The 14,832-nt window shown below is 36.0% G+C and overlaps 1 protein-coding gene across 1 annotated transcript in view; it reads right to left on the reverse strand.

The window, feature by feature from the left end:
• The window catches only part of USH2A (usherin), a 798,563-nt gene that overhangs the window by 244,019 nt on the left and 539,712 nt on the right, over positions 1–14,832 (reverse strand). Inside the window, exon 44 of the mRNA XM_032136481.2 lies at positions 4,187–4,350. Within this exon, the coding sequence (XP_031992372.1) occupies positions 4,187–4,350 (164 nt within the window). The remainder of the gene's footprint in view (positions 1–4,186; positions 4,351–14,832) is intronic.

Consider the following 14,832-nt stretch of genomic DNA (forward strand, 5'->3'; position numbering starts at 1 on the left):
TTGAAACCTTGAGTATAGATGGAATCACCAACGAGAGAACAGGAGTATGACAGGAAGACTCAGGAAAGAACTTTGAGAAACATCTTTATTCAGGGATGAGAAGAAGTAGTTGGTGAGAAGAGGGGAGTAATGATTATTGGGGAAGAATTACAGTTCGTAAGGGATCATTCACAGTGCTGGATATAAGAGGAACACAGTAGGATGGCATTGAGAAGAGAGTTTTGAAACGGGTCATTAGGTGATAACTAATGACTTTAAGAAAACCATGTAGAGTACAAGAGAAGAGAGACAGATTACAACAGGTGCACAAGTGACTGAGAAGGAAGACAATGGAAAAGTCAGATGTGGTCTCTTCTATTTGATAATTAAAGTGATGGAAAAGAGAACAGAGGAACAAGGTGAGGCAACAATGGTAGGTGCTTTTTAGAAGAGATGAGATTTGGAATTATTTACAGATATTGCCACCTTAATCAGATAAATTCAGGCAAAGCTAGATATTCTTCTAGCTATCAAACCTGGTAGTTTCTGATTAAGATATCAGGATGAGGCCGGGGGCGGTGGCTCACGCCTGTAATCCCAGCTCTCAGGGAGGCAAGAGGCAGGAGGATAGCTTGAGCCCAGGAGTTCGAGACCTGCCTGGGCAATATAGCGAGACCCCGTTCTCCCGAAAAAGAAAAAAAAAAAAAGACAAAAAAGATATCAGGATGAGACAAATGCTTTTTCTGTGGTTTTACACTTGCCCTCTTAATGATGATACCCTCATACTTTATGAATTTTCCAGAGAGTTCACTGAGTACTCAGGACAGAGAAAGTGATAAATGTATCTGTAAGGAAGGAAGGAAAATAGGAAGAGAGAGAGAGAGAGGGTAGAAGAAGAGAAATAGACAAATGGCTGGGCATGGTCCCTTATGGCTGTAATTCCAGCACTTTGGGAGGCCAAGAAGAGAGGATCACTTGAGCCCATTAGTTCAAGACTAGCCTAAGCAACATAGGGAGAACCCGTCTCTATAAAAACATTTTAAAAAAGGAAATAGAGAAAGAGAGACGATGGAAAAACAGAGGAAGGAGAGAGCAAGACGAGGAGGATTATATGATACAAGATATGAACATCTGAAGGTTGGGGTGAGCTCTTGACAGACAGTAAAGTAGGCAATATTTTGATGATTTTTCATTTCCTGTTTTACAAAGCATTGCCCTCTCACTCCTTCCAGTGTTTTACTGCTCTTTTCTGGCCACCACTGACTTCCTTAGTGAATCAGCTTCAAAGGAGGCACTATCTCTCCACTGTACTCCCTTTGGTAGGCATTTTCTTATTTTGCCTTCTATTTTAGACTGAGCAGTCAAAATGAGAAGGATCCTTTTAAATCCTTCTTGTTAAAGTGCTAATGACTGTTAAGGCTAAATGCATGAGAAATAGAAAATTTGATGCCTGAGTCCTAAGTTTGAGTTTGGGAACTGGTCCTTTCTATAATTTTTGGTAAGTTACTATGGGCCAGTTTCTATCTCATTGTGCTTCTCTGAGGATTGTATAAATAATTTAAGTGAGGTATTTTTCTTCCTACAAAAACTGTGATTTTTCAAAATTACAATATAATTTATCTTTGGTGTATTTTGCTTAGGGCAAAATATTTTGTATTATCATATAAAGCAGGGATAAACATCGCCTGTCTATTGGGACCAGGAAAATGGGGACCGGGTCAGATTTTTAGGGCATGATCTGTCTAAAGGGGAAGCCAGTTCCAGCTGATAGTTTCCTTCCAGAAATGTGGGTATTGTTTCACCCCATCATTTGACTTGTCAAGTGAATCCTCAAATCATCTTTATGTATAATTCTTAAATGTTTGCAAATATTATTTTTTCAAATATTGTAGGCAAAACAGTGTATGGAAGCTGGAGGAGGAAGGAAATATGGCCTCTGTGTTGCCAATTTGCAACATCTGCCTTCCAAAAATGAACTGAAGTAACACAGGGATGCTTTTATCTCACATATCATGTATGTGATACTAATGTTTAAAACTGGCCCTTCAAAAGTTTTTAATAACTTATACATGTCAATCTGTGATTGATAAAAATTTACCAGAAACATTTTGCTACCAAAATGATGTGTACATGGGGAGGGTCATAATAGACAAAGACCATGCTTTAAAAAAAATATATGTGTATATATATATATATATATATATATATATGAAGGTGATTTTTAATAAGCAAATATTTATAAATTTAAAACATGATTTTCCACTGCAAAGTATATCTATAGTTTGTTGCCTTTGAGCATATTAGACTGTATGCCATGTTTTTCCTATCCAATCAAGACAGCAATTTAAAATTAAAATTGCAAAAAATAGGCCACCTTTCACAGAGGATTGACTAGTTAATTTACTTAAGATAGCAAGTTGCACAAAAGAAGAAAATGATAATGCAACAAGCTTTCGCAAGACTGACCCTCTTCTGAGAGTTAACCTTTGTGCTCACAAATAGTTATCTGAAAAATTTCCAAGGTATGAATGGAAATAACAGCAGATTGCATTACCTACATCCCGAAGGTCAGAGGTTCAGATTACCGAGGTAATGAAACTTCAGTGAGCTGCTTCAGATCTATTAGGTTTGTCAGTTTTTATAAGCACAGTTACTTCAGGAATGCAATTATAAAGGACCTATATTGGTGGAAATTCACCAGCCGGATCTTAACAGAAGTATTCAAATGTCAGATGAGGGGGGAGAGCCTACCTTTATGAGTAGGCTTTTAAGATGAATCAGTTAGTGAGGTGGAGTAGAGAGCAAGAGGGAGATGAATGGAAATATGCCTTAAAACACATTCCCAGATAAAAACTTTGTATTTTTCCCAGAGGTGTTTCAGAGGGTAGCCATAAGCATCAATTAACTTATATTATTCCATTAAAATGGTTTAAGAGATCTCAATACAAGTGTCACAGATCATTAGAAACCCGCAGCCTTATAAAAACCAGAGAATGATAGTTATTTTTTTTTGTAAAGATGGATTATTTTGTGGAAACACAGATAAACCTAACCTACTGATTTAATTTATAGTTGATATCCTCAATTCTGGCTTTAATTCACATTTGATGTCACTCAGGTGTCCTAAATGGAGCATCTCTCTTCTTAAGCTGTAATCAAACTCAAGGCTGGATCAAAATCACATGGTTCCATTGCCCAACCAGTAGTGACTTTTCATCTTTTTATATCATCAATAGATGATTACCCCAGTGAGCAGAGTGTTCTTTCATAAATAAAATCTTTTAACTGGGTCTTTCCTGATCAGGTATTTCTCAATATTTGGTATTACTCTGACAAGTTTTGATTAAACTATTTGCCAGATCTCAAGTTATACCTATAAGAATGATTTTAATACATATTCTCATGGTGGATTCAGGGTTTTTTTTTCCTGATTGTCATCAAGGATTGACGCAAATTAACAGATCACAACAAATTAACATGTTAATACTACCCTACTGACCAAGTAACTGAAATTTCAGTTACTGTGGTTTCTAACATTGCAGGAACAGATTAGATCACTCTGTGAACTCTTCTGAATGCCTGTTAAAAAAGTGTTCCCAGCAGGTCCAGGGTCGACCCTGCATTATTTAAGTGGATCCAGTGGTGATGTCTAGGCTTCCTTTTACTGGATCAAGCTGGAATTCTGTCCATAGCCAGTCTGAAGATGATCCACTGGGAAGAATCTGTTCCATTATTGCAATCCAATTAAATGGTTCTTGCTAATGAGCAACGAGTTACAAGATATTAGGGCAGAGCTCTCTGAAGGAAGGTGAACAATAGTATACTGTATCCAATTAATATATGGACATGTCTATCACAAATGCCTGGTATGATAGAAATTACATTCTTCATTCAAAGGAAATGACAGAGGGAGAGCAGGAGGCCCAAGAAGAATGTCAAAGTAGGAGAGAGTTTGCATCTAAAGAATGGCACAGGGTCCCCAGGGTTTTAGTTTTAATGTGTCCATATTTAATTTATTTGGGTACTAATAAAAATGGCCCTTCTAAAGTTTTCAGTGACTTAGCCCTGTCAATCTGCAATTGGTAAAAATTTACCAGTAACACTTCACTATCAAAATGATGTGTACATGGGGGAGGTTCATAGTAAAGAAAGAATATGCTTTTAAAAATACGCAAAGTGTTAACACAGGTATGAGAAGCTTACTTACTTGGTTTAGCCCACCTCACATCAATGGCTGTGTGGTTAAGGACACTGGCAGTGAGATTGGCTCCTCTCTCTGGAAGACCAGCTAACGTCGTCACAGTCACTTCTTGGCTCGGTGTAAAACCCACACTGTTGTGTACGAAGAGCATATATTCATAGGTTGTAAACCTAAAATGTTGTTTTGTTAAAAAAAAAAGTATATGAATTTCTACTTTACAGAAAATCTAACAAATAATTTCCTTTTTTTCTTCACAAAATACAGAATTTCCTTTCACCCCTCCACAAAATACTGTTTTCTTTTCCTCCCTAGAAAATACATTATTTTATTTTCCCTCCTTACACAACACGTATCATTAATTTTGTGCTTGCCAGCCTTAACCAAAGCATCAGGGAAATATTTTATTAGGAATGCTGAACAAATATTGCTATTGAAAACAAACGTGGTTTATCATTGTCTTATTCTTATTGTTTTCAGCAGTGGTGAGGATTACAGCTCAATTCAAGATGCAATTACAAATCAGGCAACCTGCCAGCTTTCTATCTGAATTTGATCCAGAGAGTTTCATGCTCTTCTTTTTGGAAACTCATCCATTTTCAAATATCAGAATCCCTCATCAACATTTTCTTCTTATACCTATGCTTCTTTCCCATAATCTCATTGCAGACAGATAAACCCCTAAATTAAATTGTAACTGTGACCAAAGCGTACAACATTCTCCCGCTGAGAGTTTTGCTACAGTGAGCTGTATTTTGCCATAGTGTGAACATATTTACTTGAGTCAATACAGTGGAAACTGAATATTACTTTGCAGAAGGCAAAAACTGACATGATGATGTGATATGAGGAGGACTTTCCAAGTCCTTTATTAAATTGATGATAGAGTAAAGCCACCATTTTTTTTTAACCAGTTTTGGGCAGAAGACCATCAGGTTTCCTTTGTTTGGTTCAGAACTACCTGTGTAAGGAAATGCTATAAACAGACACAGTCAGGCTATGAGTGGACAATAGCTTAGACTGAGATACTTGCTTAAACATGTAGTGCAACACACGACCATCCCAGAGGCATCCAGGACACCGGGCAAACACTGGCCTCAGATCACTACCTAGTTTGGGTTTATTAGATGATCAAGTATACCTCATCTCCAGTGTAAGGCCCGCAGTATTTGTCTCAATCTATCACAATCTCTGATTTGACGATGCAAAGGTGGTGGGGCCTGGGTGGGTAGGTGCCATTTGCAGGATTGTGCTAAATAATTTGACCAAAATTATGTCAGGATCCTCAGAGCATTTTACTGCCACCTAGGTAGAAGAAATCTGCTTGACTCATCCTGTTTCTTACTCATAGCCCAAAGATATCTTTGCAGGTTTCTGCCTGAGCCACATTGAAGGGTGTTGCTCTATTGTAATTACAGGTAAAACTTAGTGACTTTTTGAGGCCATTTATCTATTTCTCCTAAATAAGTGCTTGCATCAGATCTTCTACATCTCCCTGCTTTACCATCTCTTCTCAGGTGTTTATTGCCTCTTTTATTTCTGCTTTGTCTGCTGTAGTGGGTTGAATTGTATCTTTCAAAAAGATATTTTCAAGCCCAAGCCCCTGGTCCCTGTGAACGTGACCTTATTGGAAGACAGGGTTTTTGCAGATGTAATCAAGTTAAGATGAGGTCACACTGGATTAGGCAGCATCATAAATTCAATGCTGATGTCTTTGGAAGAAAAAAAAGAGAGAAACTTTATAGATACATGGATACACACAGGGAGGTGATGGCCATGTAAAAACAGAAACAGAAGTTATGCTGTCACAAGCCAAGAATTTCCTAGGGCTACCAGAAGTTAGAAGAGGGAAGAAAGGGTTCTTCTATAGAGCTTTGGAAGGGAGTCTGGTCCAGAAGACAAACTGGTTTGCAACTTCTTATATCCAGACCTGTGAGAGAATAAATTTCTGTTGTTTTAAGCCACCCAGTATGTGGTATTTTGTCACTGCAGCCCTGGAAAATGAATACGTATGCTTTTTAGCAAGTGCTGAATAGTCCACATGATCTAGACAACTAAAAAATAGTAATAGTTACTTACTAGCTGTCAGGCATTTTCTACAGATGTTAACCCATTCATTCCTCAAAAAACTCTATAAGGTGCTATTATAATACCTATTCTGAAAATAAGAAAAACAAGGCTCAAAGAGATAAATAACTTGTCCAAGTCATTGAGATAATAAGTAAGAGGACTGAGATTCAAATATAGGCAGTCTGATTTCAGAGCCTGCTCTTTTAACCATGATGCTATATTGCCAACATAATAGTGATGATAATAATGATAGTAACAATAACAATCATAATGATAATCTGTTCTGTCCATATTTGGATGATGTCATATCTCTAGGGCTTGACCTTTGCATTATTTTTCTAGCAGAAGGAATAGATTTTTGCTTACACATTCAAACAGTCTGGCCAAATTTCCTTTGCAACCAATAGTATGAATTTGAAGGATGGTGAGTCGGGGTTAAGAGGGTAGCAAGCCTATGACAATGGAATGAAATGAAGCTAATGGCTCACAAGGGAATTGAACCAGCGACCTTGGCTTCATTTGCTCTCTCCCTGGGTAAAACACTTATAATTATATTTTACTTCATAAAATGACTTAAAAGAAATGTAGCTAGAGTCTGGATGCCTAGTCTCCTCTCCTATAATATGTAAATTTTTCTTCCACATGTCTATGCTATTATACAATTAATAATCTTTATGGATTTAAAGTGATACCATGTGTCTGGTTCTTTTCTACATGTGGAATTAACAATATCAGGTGGCACTAAAATGGTTGATTGTAAATGAATTCTATGGGGCTTTAGTTCTTATAATACTTTCAGAGATTTCACCATAATTAAGGCATGGCGAAATATACAATTTACATCTACAAAGCTTAGGCCACATAGATACATACAATTGTGATGCCTGTTTTCAAGGCAGTTCTAAAATTTTAGAGTAAGAGATGGCTTTAGAGTTTAACTGCTTCAAATAATAAAGTGTCTGCTACATCTTACAGATTAAACAAAAAACCCTGAGACCCTGAGAAAACAAGTGGATTTGCATAAGTTTTCACAACTAGTTAATAGGGGTAGCTGGACATAGGGTTTCTTCATTTTCAATGTTACACTATTTCCACTTTTTAAAAATTTAATTGAGAAATAAGTAGATATTTTATTTGATGCTGTACATTTGTCTTTTGTACTTTCTTTAACTTTCATTGCTAAGTTAAATTTTTAAGGAAACAAGTTTTTTTTTTTTTTTTTTTTTTTTTTTTTTGAGACGGAGTCTCACTCTGTGCCCAGGTTGGAGTGCAGTGGTGCAATCTCAGCTCATTGCAAGCTCCGTCTCCTAGGTTCATGCCATTCTCCTGCCTCAGCCTCCCGAGTAGCTGGGACTACAGCTGTCAGCCACCACACCCAGCTATTTTTTTTTTTTTTTTTAGTAGAGATGGGGTTTCATCATGTTAGCCAGGATGGTCTTCATCTCCTGACCTCGTAAGCCACCCACCTCAGCCTCCCAAACTGCTGGGATTACAGGCGTGAGCCACCGCGCCTGGCCAAGGAAACAAGATCTTGAATTCTCTTAAATACTAAAATATACTGTCTTCATTTCATCTGAATTCCAATCTGTATTTAGTAAGAATATGTACCTCTGACTTGTCTACGTATATATGTTGATTCACATTTCACCACTTCATATCAAAAAAAGAATGTATTAGTTGGCTTGAAGTGGTTTTCCATTCACTCTGTGTATATTGTTTTTCAAATGGACTTACGTGTTGATTGTTGGTATTAAATGGGGCATTCCATTTAATAAATGATAAAAGAATACATTTCAAAGCGAAAATGCTAGATCAATTAACATCAATACTCATGACAAAACTTACGTGTATCAATCAATTTCTTCTCTAAATACAAACAGTGTTCTCTAGGCATGTCTTGAAAAATGTCCATTTTAAATTCTGTAGGAAAAAAACTTTTGCAATATAAGTATTCAAAGTAAGTGAATACTTACATTGAGTCTATGACATAGCCAGTAAAACTATTTGTTTTTGGGTCCATTTAGGAATACTTGGACTATTATAACAGTTTTTCCCTCATTTGCTTGAGACCATCCTCCAGTCTCTCCCTCCTCCGCTCCCCAAACAGCAAACTGTAAACTTTATTATGGTGTAGACGTGACTATGGTAATTTTCCTCATAAAAAATAATATGTGTTAAAATCTTACTTGTGGAACATTATTCATTTCAAGGTTCAGGTGTTATTACTCCAATGAATTAGAAAACTAGATTATGTTTAAATGATGCAGTTTGAATTTGTTTATTTACTGAATAGATAATTTTATAAATGAATGAATAGATGTGTCATAGTTATTTAAGCACTCGGTCTCAAAAATTTCAGGTCACTTATATAATTTTTTAGGTTAGTGAGATAAAAATACCTGTCACTAGAAAAAATATCTCTGCTGAAACTTAGCAAAGTGCTCCTTTAAAAAATATATTGAAAACAAATTATATTGCTTTTTCATATTTAATACATCACTGCATTCATTCATTTGTTCATTCATTTAATATTTATTGGATATTACCAATATGCCAGGTGTTAAAAATAATAAAATTGTTATCTGTCCACCTGGAGCCATAGTGTATATAAAATTTTACAGAAATACATTTTTAAATGAGAATAGCTAAAGTATTTATTCATTTATTCCTTTTTCTTTGAACACGCATCAGATGAAGCATCTAATTTAACCATATCCAGCTGGGAAGTCTTCACGGAGGAGGTAATATTTGGGGCAGGTTTTGATAAGAAGTGGTATTTTGTCCAGTGAAGACATATGTCCAGGGCAAAATATGTGAAGGATTGTATCTTGGAAGGGTCTGATATATTTGGGGAAACCAAAATTCCTCAGGGCAGCTGCAGAATGCCTGGGGTTATTTTCATCAGAATTAAAAATGTGTCAACTTTATTGATGTCCTAACAGAATTAATGAGTCAATATTGTCACCAATATAAATCATGCTTTTGAAAATGCAGGCTATTTAGTTGCTTCTTCCACTAACTCTTCCTCATCTCTGCCACAACCCAAAGTATGCTTGAGTACACCATCCCACAAGTGTGGATTTGAGAAATCTTATAAATCATACTTTTCCTTACATCTTCAAATCTTTTGTGGGAATAGCAAACAAAGAAAAATGAAATGCAATGTTGTTTCCATTGCTGAAGTCTATAGCTATTAAAATTTTCAGTTGATGATAGACACTTTAAAAAATCTATTTGTTGATTCTAAAAATAGTATTGAAGATTTTTGCTTCAAAAATTGAAGAGTAATGTTTATCACACTTGAATATTTTTAATATGAGACATTTTAGATTGTGAGTGAAACTTGAAGCTGTTATGTTTCTGTTGCTATCTGTACCTACACTACCAGAATTGTCAGACCTAAGATAATTTTGCAGTAATTTCCATCTTTGTTCTACTTTGTCATCAACATGAGAAAGAAACACAGCCAATGAAAGTAGTTTTTCTTTTTTTTATTCTAAGAAAACACTAGGGGAAAAAAACCTCCTATGACAAAACACAACCTTCTGGATTTAGAAGTTCATTTTTCATGAGTGATATAGTTTGGATATTTGTTCCCTCCAAATCTTATGCTGAAATGTGATCACCAATGTTGAATGTGGGCCCTAATGGGATGTGCTTGGGTCATGGGGATGAATCACTTATGAATGGCTTGCTGTCATCCCTGTGGTAGTGAGTGAGCCCTCACACTATTAGCTCAAGGGAGAGCTGGTTGTTTAAGAGCATGGCATTCCTCCTAGCGCCCTCTTGCTCCCTCTCTTGCCATGTGACATACCTGCTCCCTTTTCACCTTCCACCATGGGCAAAAGCTCCCTGAAGCCTTCACCAGAGGAAGACGCTGGCACCAGGCTTCTTATACAGCCTGCAGAACCATGAGCCAAGTAAACTTTTCTTTATAAATTATCCAGCCTCAGGTGTTTCTTTAGAGCAATGCAAAATGGGCTAATACAATGAGGTAACACATAATATGATGACACAGAAAAGGACATCGTGTGGGGCATGTAAAGCATTGAAAAAAAAATCTAATGGGAAAAAACACTGACCAATTTAATTTGAATGTGAAAGACATGTTTACTCCTTTTGAATTAAGTACATGGCTATGAGATGGCATACCAGTGTTGACAGAAGTTGGCTTTCATTCCTAGACTCAATTTTTATTCACATTCCCATATTAAGGAATAAATTAACAGGATCTATCTCATCTTGGTAGTCATGGGAGAAGCTTTCCTTTCACTTGCCCTTTCTATGTACAAAGTTAACTTCTTCACTTAATAGCTACAATCTGAAATTATTTATGTTATAGAAACACGTGTCATGGAACTGACCCAGTCCTTCATACTAGCAAAGATGAAGATGTCATCTATACACATTTAATCTCATTACAAAGAAGAGGAACAAAAGTTATGTTCTTTTGAATATTATCCCCCACAGAAATGGCATCCTCTTTTAGGACTTGAAACATCCTTATTTTAGTAGGTTTAAAAATATATATGAAAATATATGTCAATAAGATTTAAACTTAGAATTTATGATATATTTAGCTTAAGCATTTAAATCTTAAGTCTTACCCTTCTTTGAAAAATAAGACGAAAATGTGTTAATTTTGAATGTTTTAATTTAAATGTAATACAATTAGTGGCTTCTCGAGGAATCACATAGAGGTCTCCATCCAAATTGTCATTGCAAAAAAAAAAAAAAATACTCTGAGAAATGTATAAATAATTAAAAGGAATAGCAATTAGAACTTACCTTCCTTCATAAACTTAATGAAAGCTAACTTATAAATCTAAATTATAATCTGCAAGTCAATATTTTCTCTATAATAGTAAAATAACCCTATTCTTTATTATAACTTCTTCTTCTTTAAATCCACAACGAAAAGGAGAACATGCTCATTGTATTCTTAGCAGTTTTATCTGATCACTTAGGAACCAAGGCAGTGTTGTTAGGTGCTGAAAATTGTAAGGGTAGATTGATGCTTAAAATGAAGGAGGTTGCCGCCCTCTTGTTAAAACCTGCCTGACTCACATTGGCAGCTTCAGATGATAACAACACGTTCACCAGATTTTCTAAGTGATGAAAATGTCAGGAAACCCAAAGTTATAGTTCCCCCAACAACCATAACTTGGTCACTTTGCAAGGAATTACTAAGGAAGAAAAGTTAGAAACTGACAAGTAGTATAAACCTGTAGTTATACGGAATTTGTGTCTACACGGGCAGAGCAAAATTCAATAATGAGGCAACTAGCTGTGCAATTTAGACAAAAAATACTCCTTACGTAAGATAATCATAAGAGCAAGAAGTATTTTTGTTAGAATTAAATTATCTGGATAATTGGCTTGAGACTGTTTTGTACATGTAGATATAAAAGAAAAAAATAACTGCTAGAATGATCTGAATTTCCAAATATAATGACGTTTTAAATTGGTGCTTTTCTATACATTATAAACACATACTTAGCCAAAATAGACCACTTGAACTAGGAAATTGGCTTCAACTTATATTTACTGTCACAAATATATTCATAAAGAGATGTCTAGTGAATCTTAATTTTACTTTTTATATCAGGAGAAGTGCCATTTAAAAGCTGATTCTAAATGTAACTATGGTGATATTCAAGTCAAGATGGTAAGAAACACTTCAGTGCTCCTTTTATTTATGCAGACGTTAAGTTAAGAGGGAAATCGGGATGGTGGAATCTGGGGAGAATAGGAAATTACATAATCCTCCCAAAGATATTAGAATTCAATTAAAAACCCAATAAAACGTACCTGCCAAACAAATAAATCAGCAAAACAAATATAGGCAAAGGAAGGGCCATGAAGGAACTGTAACACAGGTGTGAACCAACACATGATGAACACTCAGCTTTGTCCCCCTCTGCAATTTGAGAGACCACTAGCTGACCAGCAGGAGGAACAAGGAGCCCCAGATGTTGCCAAGGTGGCCAGTGGCACCATCTGATCAAACAAAATCACTTCCTTTAAATATAAAAATATCACGCCCACCAGGGGATCAAGTTGTGGTTTTCTATCATATTTGTGAGACATTCCCCCTTGGGCTAAAGGCACTCCTAGCTTTTTATGGACTTACAAAGGGTAGAGGGCTAGAAAAAGATATTCTCATAAAGACTCACACCATTTACACTGAATGTTAAGAAGAAATGTTTTTTTTTCTATAGGCTTTATGTAAGTTGTAGCTGTTATTTTAATAAATAAAAAAAAATCTTTGCAAGTACTACCAGAAAAAAATGACATTTGGCATTATGAAACTAGTCAAAATATCCCTTCAACACAATTTTGTTATCTGCACACTTCCCTTCTGGAAGCAGCTGTCATGGGTGTGTTTATGTCAATTCATGTTTCAATTTAAGTTGTGGAAATTCACTTTATTTTTTTCCTGAAATCTTAGATTTGAAGTTCTGGTTAAGAATCCTTAGAGGAATCACTAAAAATTCATAACTAACTTCATGGCCTTGGTCCTAATTATTTAATAAGTTTTCATTTCTTGTGTAAATAAACAAAATTAACTTTTGGAGACTTATTCTTTGTTTTTGCTGAGTAGCTCATGGCTAAAACTCAGATTCAGTAATGTTAAATAGTCAAGTTCTATTTATTTTTTGAAATAGTTATATTTAAGCACTTAAGAGTTCATAGATCACAGGAAGCTAGTATTTGAAATGACTTCTTTAGGCAGAATTGGTGACTTTGTAGATAACTGAGAACGGCAATATATATATATATATATCACACTCTCTATGGAGGGGGCGGGGGGAAGGGTTCCTCCACTAGATTGTAAATTCTTTGAGGGCAAGGGCTAAGATGTATTTATCTTTTGTTCCTTATCACAGTGCCTCAGCACACAGTAAGCAAAAATAAGCAAAATAAATGAATTTATTCTACAGAAGTGATAATCATATAGGGATGCCAAATTAAGTAAATAATGAATTAAAAGTAGTTGAGAATAGTATAATGAACATGATAATTTAGGATAAGCAACATGGATCTGCTAGTAATTGACCAATCTTCACCTATAAAAGTGGCAGTTTCATATAGTTCATTCTGTTGCTTGATCAGATTTATGAGATGCCTCTCTCGGAGAAACTTACAAGAACTAGGATGTTTTCCCACCACAACTTTATAAGAGGACAGGAGAATTTTCCTTAGTTTTGCCATTCCCAAGAAAGAAGAACACTACAGCTAATATTCCTAAGGTGCAGAGAAGTGAAATAATTCTTGATTGAGCTAAAATATTTTTAAGTATTCAGGTGTAGGGCACTATGTGCTGCTATGTGCCAGACGCCATGCTAGGAACTGAAGACAGAGTCACGAAGGTATCTACCATACCTGCCTTATGGTAGATCTGATAATAAAACGTGGTGTTCAGACAAGCAGTCAGGCCGGTACACTACAATGACAATAGTGATATGTTAGGGGATGTCCTATGGAAATATTACAGAGGAGCTGAATCAGACCAGCAAGAGTTTTGGCAGGAAAGGCCTCCTACGGGAAGAAACCTCTAGGCTAAGACATGGCTAAGATGATCTAGTCAGGCAACAGGAAAAGGCAACTATGGGGAAAAGCTGAAGGAGGAAGTGTTGTTATGTTGGAGGTACTGAATGCAATGCAAATGTGGCTGCAATGCAGAGGCCTCGGTAAGAAAGGGATGGGAGATAAGGCTAGAGGGGTAAACAGGGTTCAGACTACAGCTACCCAGTGGCGGGTCTAGAAAAATAATATACACCATGGAATACTATGCAGCCATAAAAAATGATGAGTACATGTCGTTTGTAGGGACATGGATGAAACTGGAAAACATCATTCTCAGTAAACTATCGCAAGGACAAAAAACCAAACGCCGCATGTTCTCACTCATAGGTGGGAATTGAACAATGAGAACTCATGGACACAGGAAGGGGAACATCACACTCCGGGGACTGTTGTGGGGTGGGGGGAGGGGGGAGGGACAGCATTAGGAGATATACCTAATGCTAAATGACGAGTTAATGGGTGCAGGAAATCAACATGGCACATGGATACATATGTAACAAACCTGCACATTGTGCACATGTACCCTAAAACCTGAAGTATAATAAAAAAAAAAAAGGAAAAAAAAAAAAAAAGAAAAATAATGACCCAGATAGAAAAGTTACTGAAACATAGGCTTGAGGAGTTTTCATAAAATAACATTCATGTTTTTTGAAATGTAATCACATTGCTTGAACTCATGAAGATTTAGAAGTCATTTAATTCTATAAAATAACCTCATTTTATGGACAACAAAAATGAAGCCCAGAGAAGTTAAGTGATTTTTAAGTAGTGAAGCTTTGTGGCCTAAAGTCACAAAGCTAGTTCTCTAGCACAGGATAAAGCAGAGCCAGATCTCCTAAGTCTCCCACGTAGCACCCTTTTCTAATATCACCTATTAGCCCTTACTGAATGTCTTTGAACTCTACATTGAATTCTTTCAAGTCCCAATCCTGTTCACTAAATTTTTTTTTGTGGACTGAATCAATATCTTTTTTTTTTTTTTTTTTTTTTTTTTT

The sequence above is a fragment of the Hylobates moloch genome, unplaced genomic scaffold (genome assembly GCF_009828535.3).
Source record: "Hylobates moloch isolate HMO894 unplaced genomic scaffold, HMol_V3 SCAFFOLD_18, whole genome shotgun sequence".
NCBI classification, from domain to species: Eukaryota; Metazoa; Chordata; class Mammalia; order Primates; family Hylobatidae; genus Hylobates; species Hylobates moloch.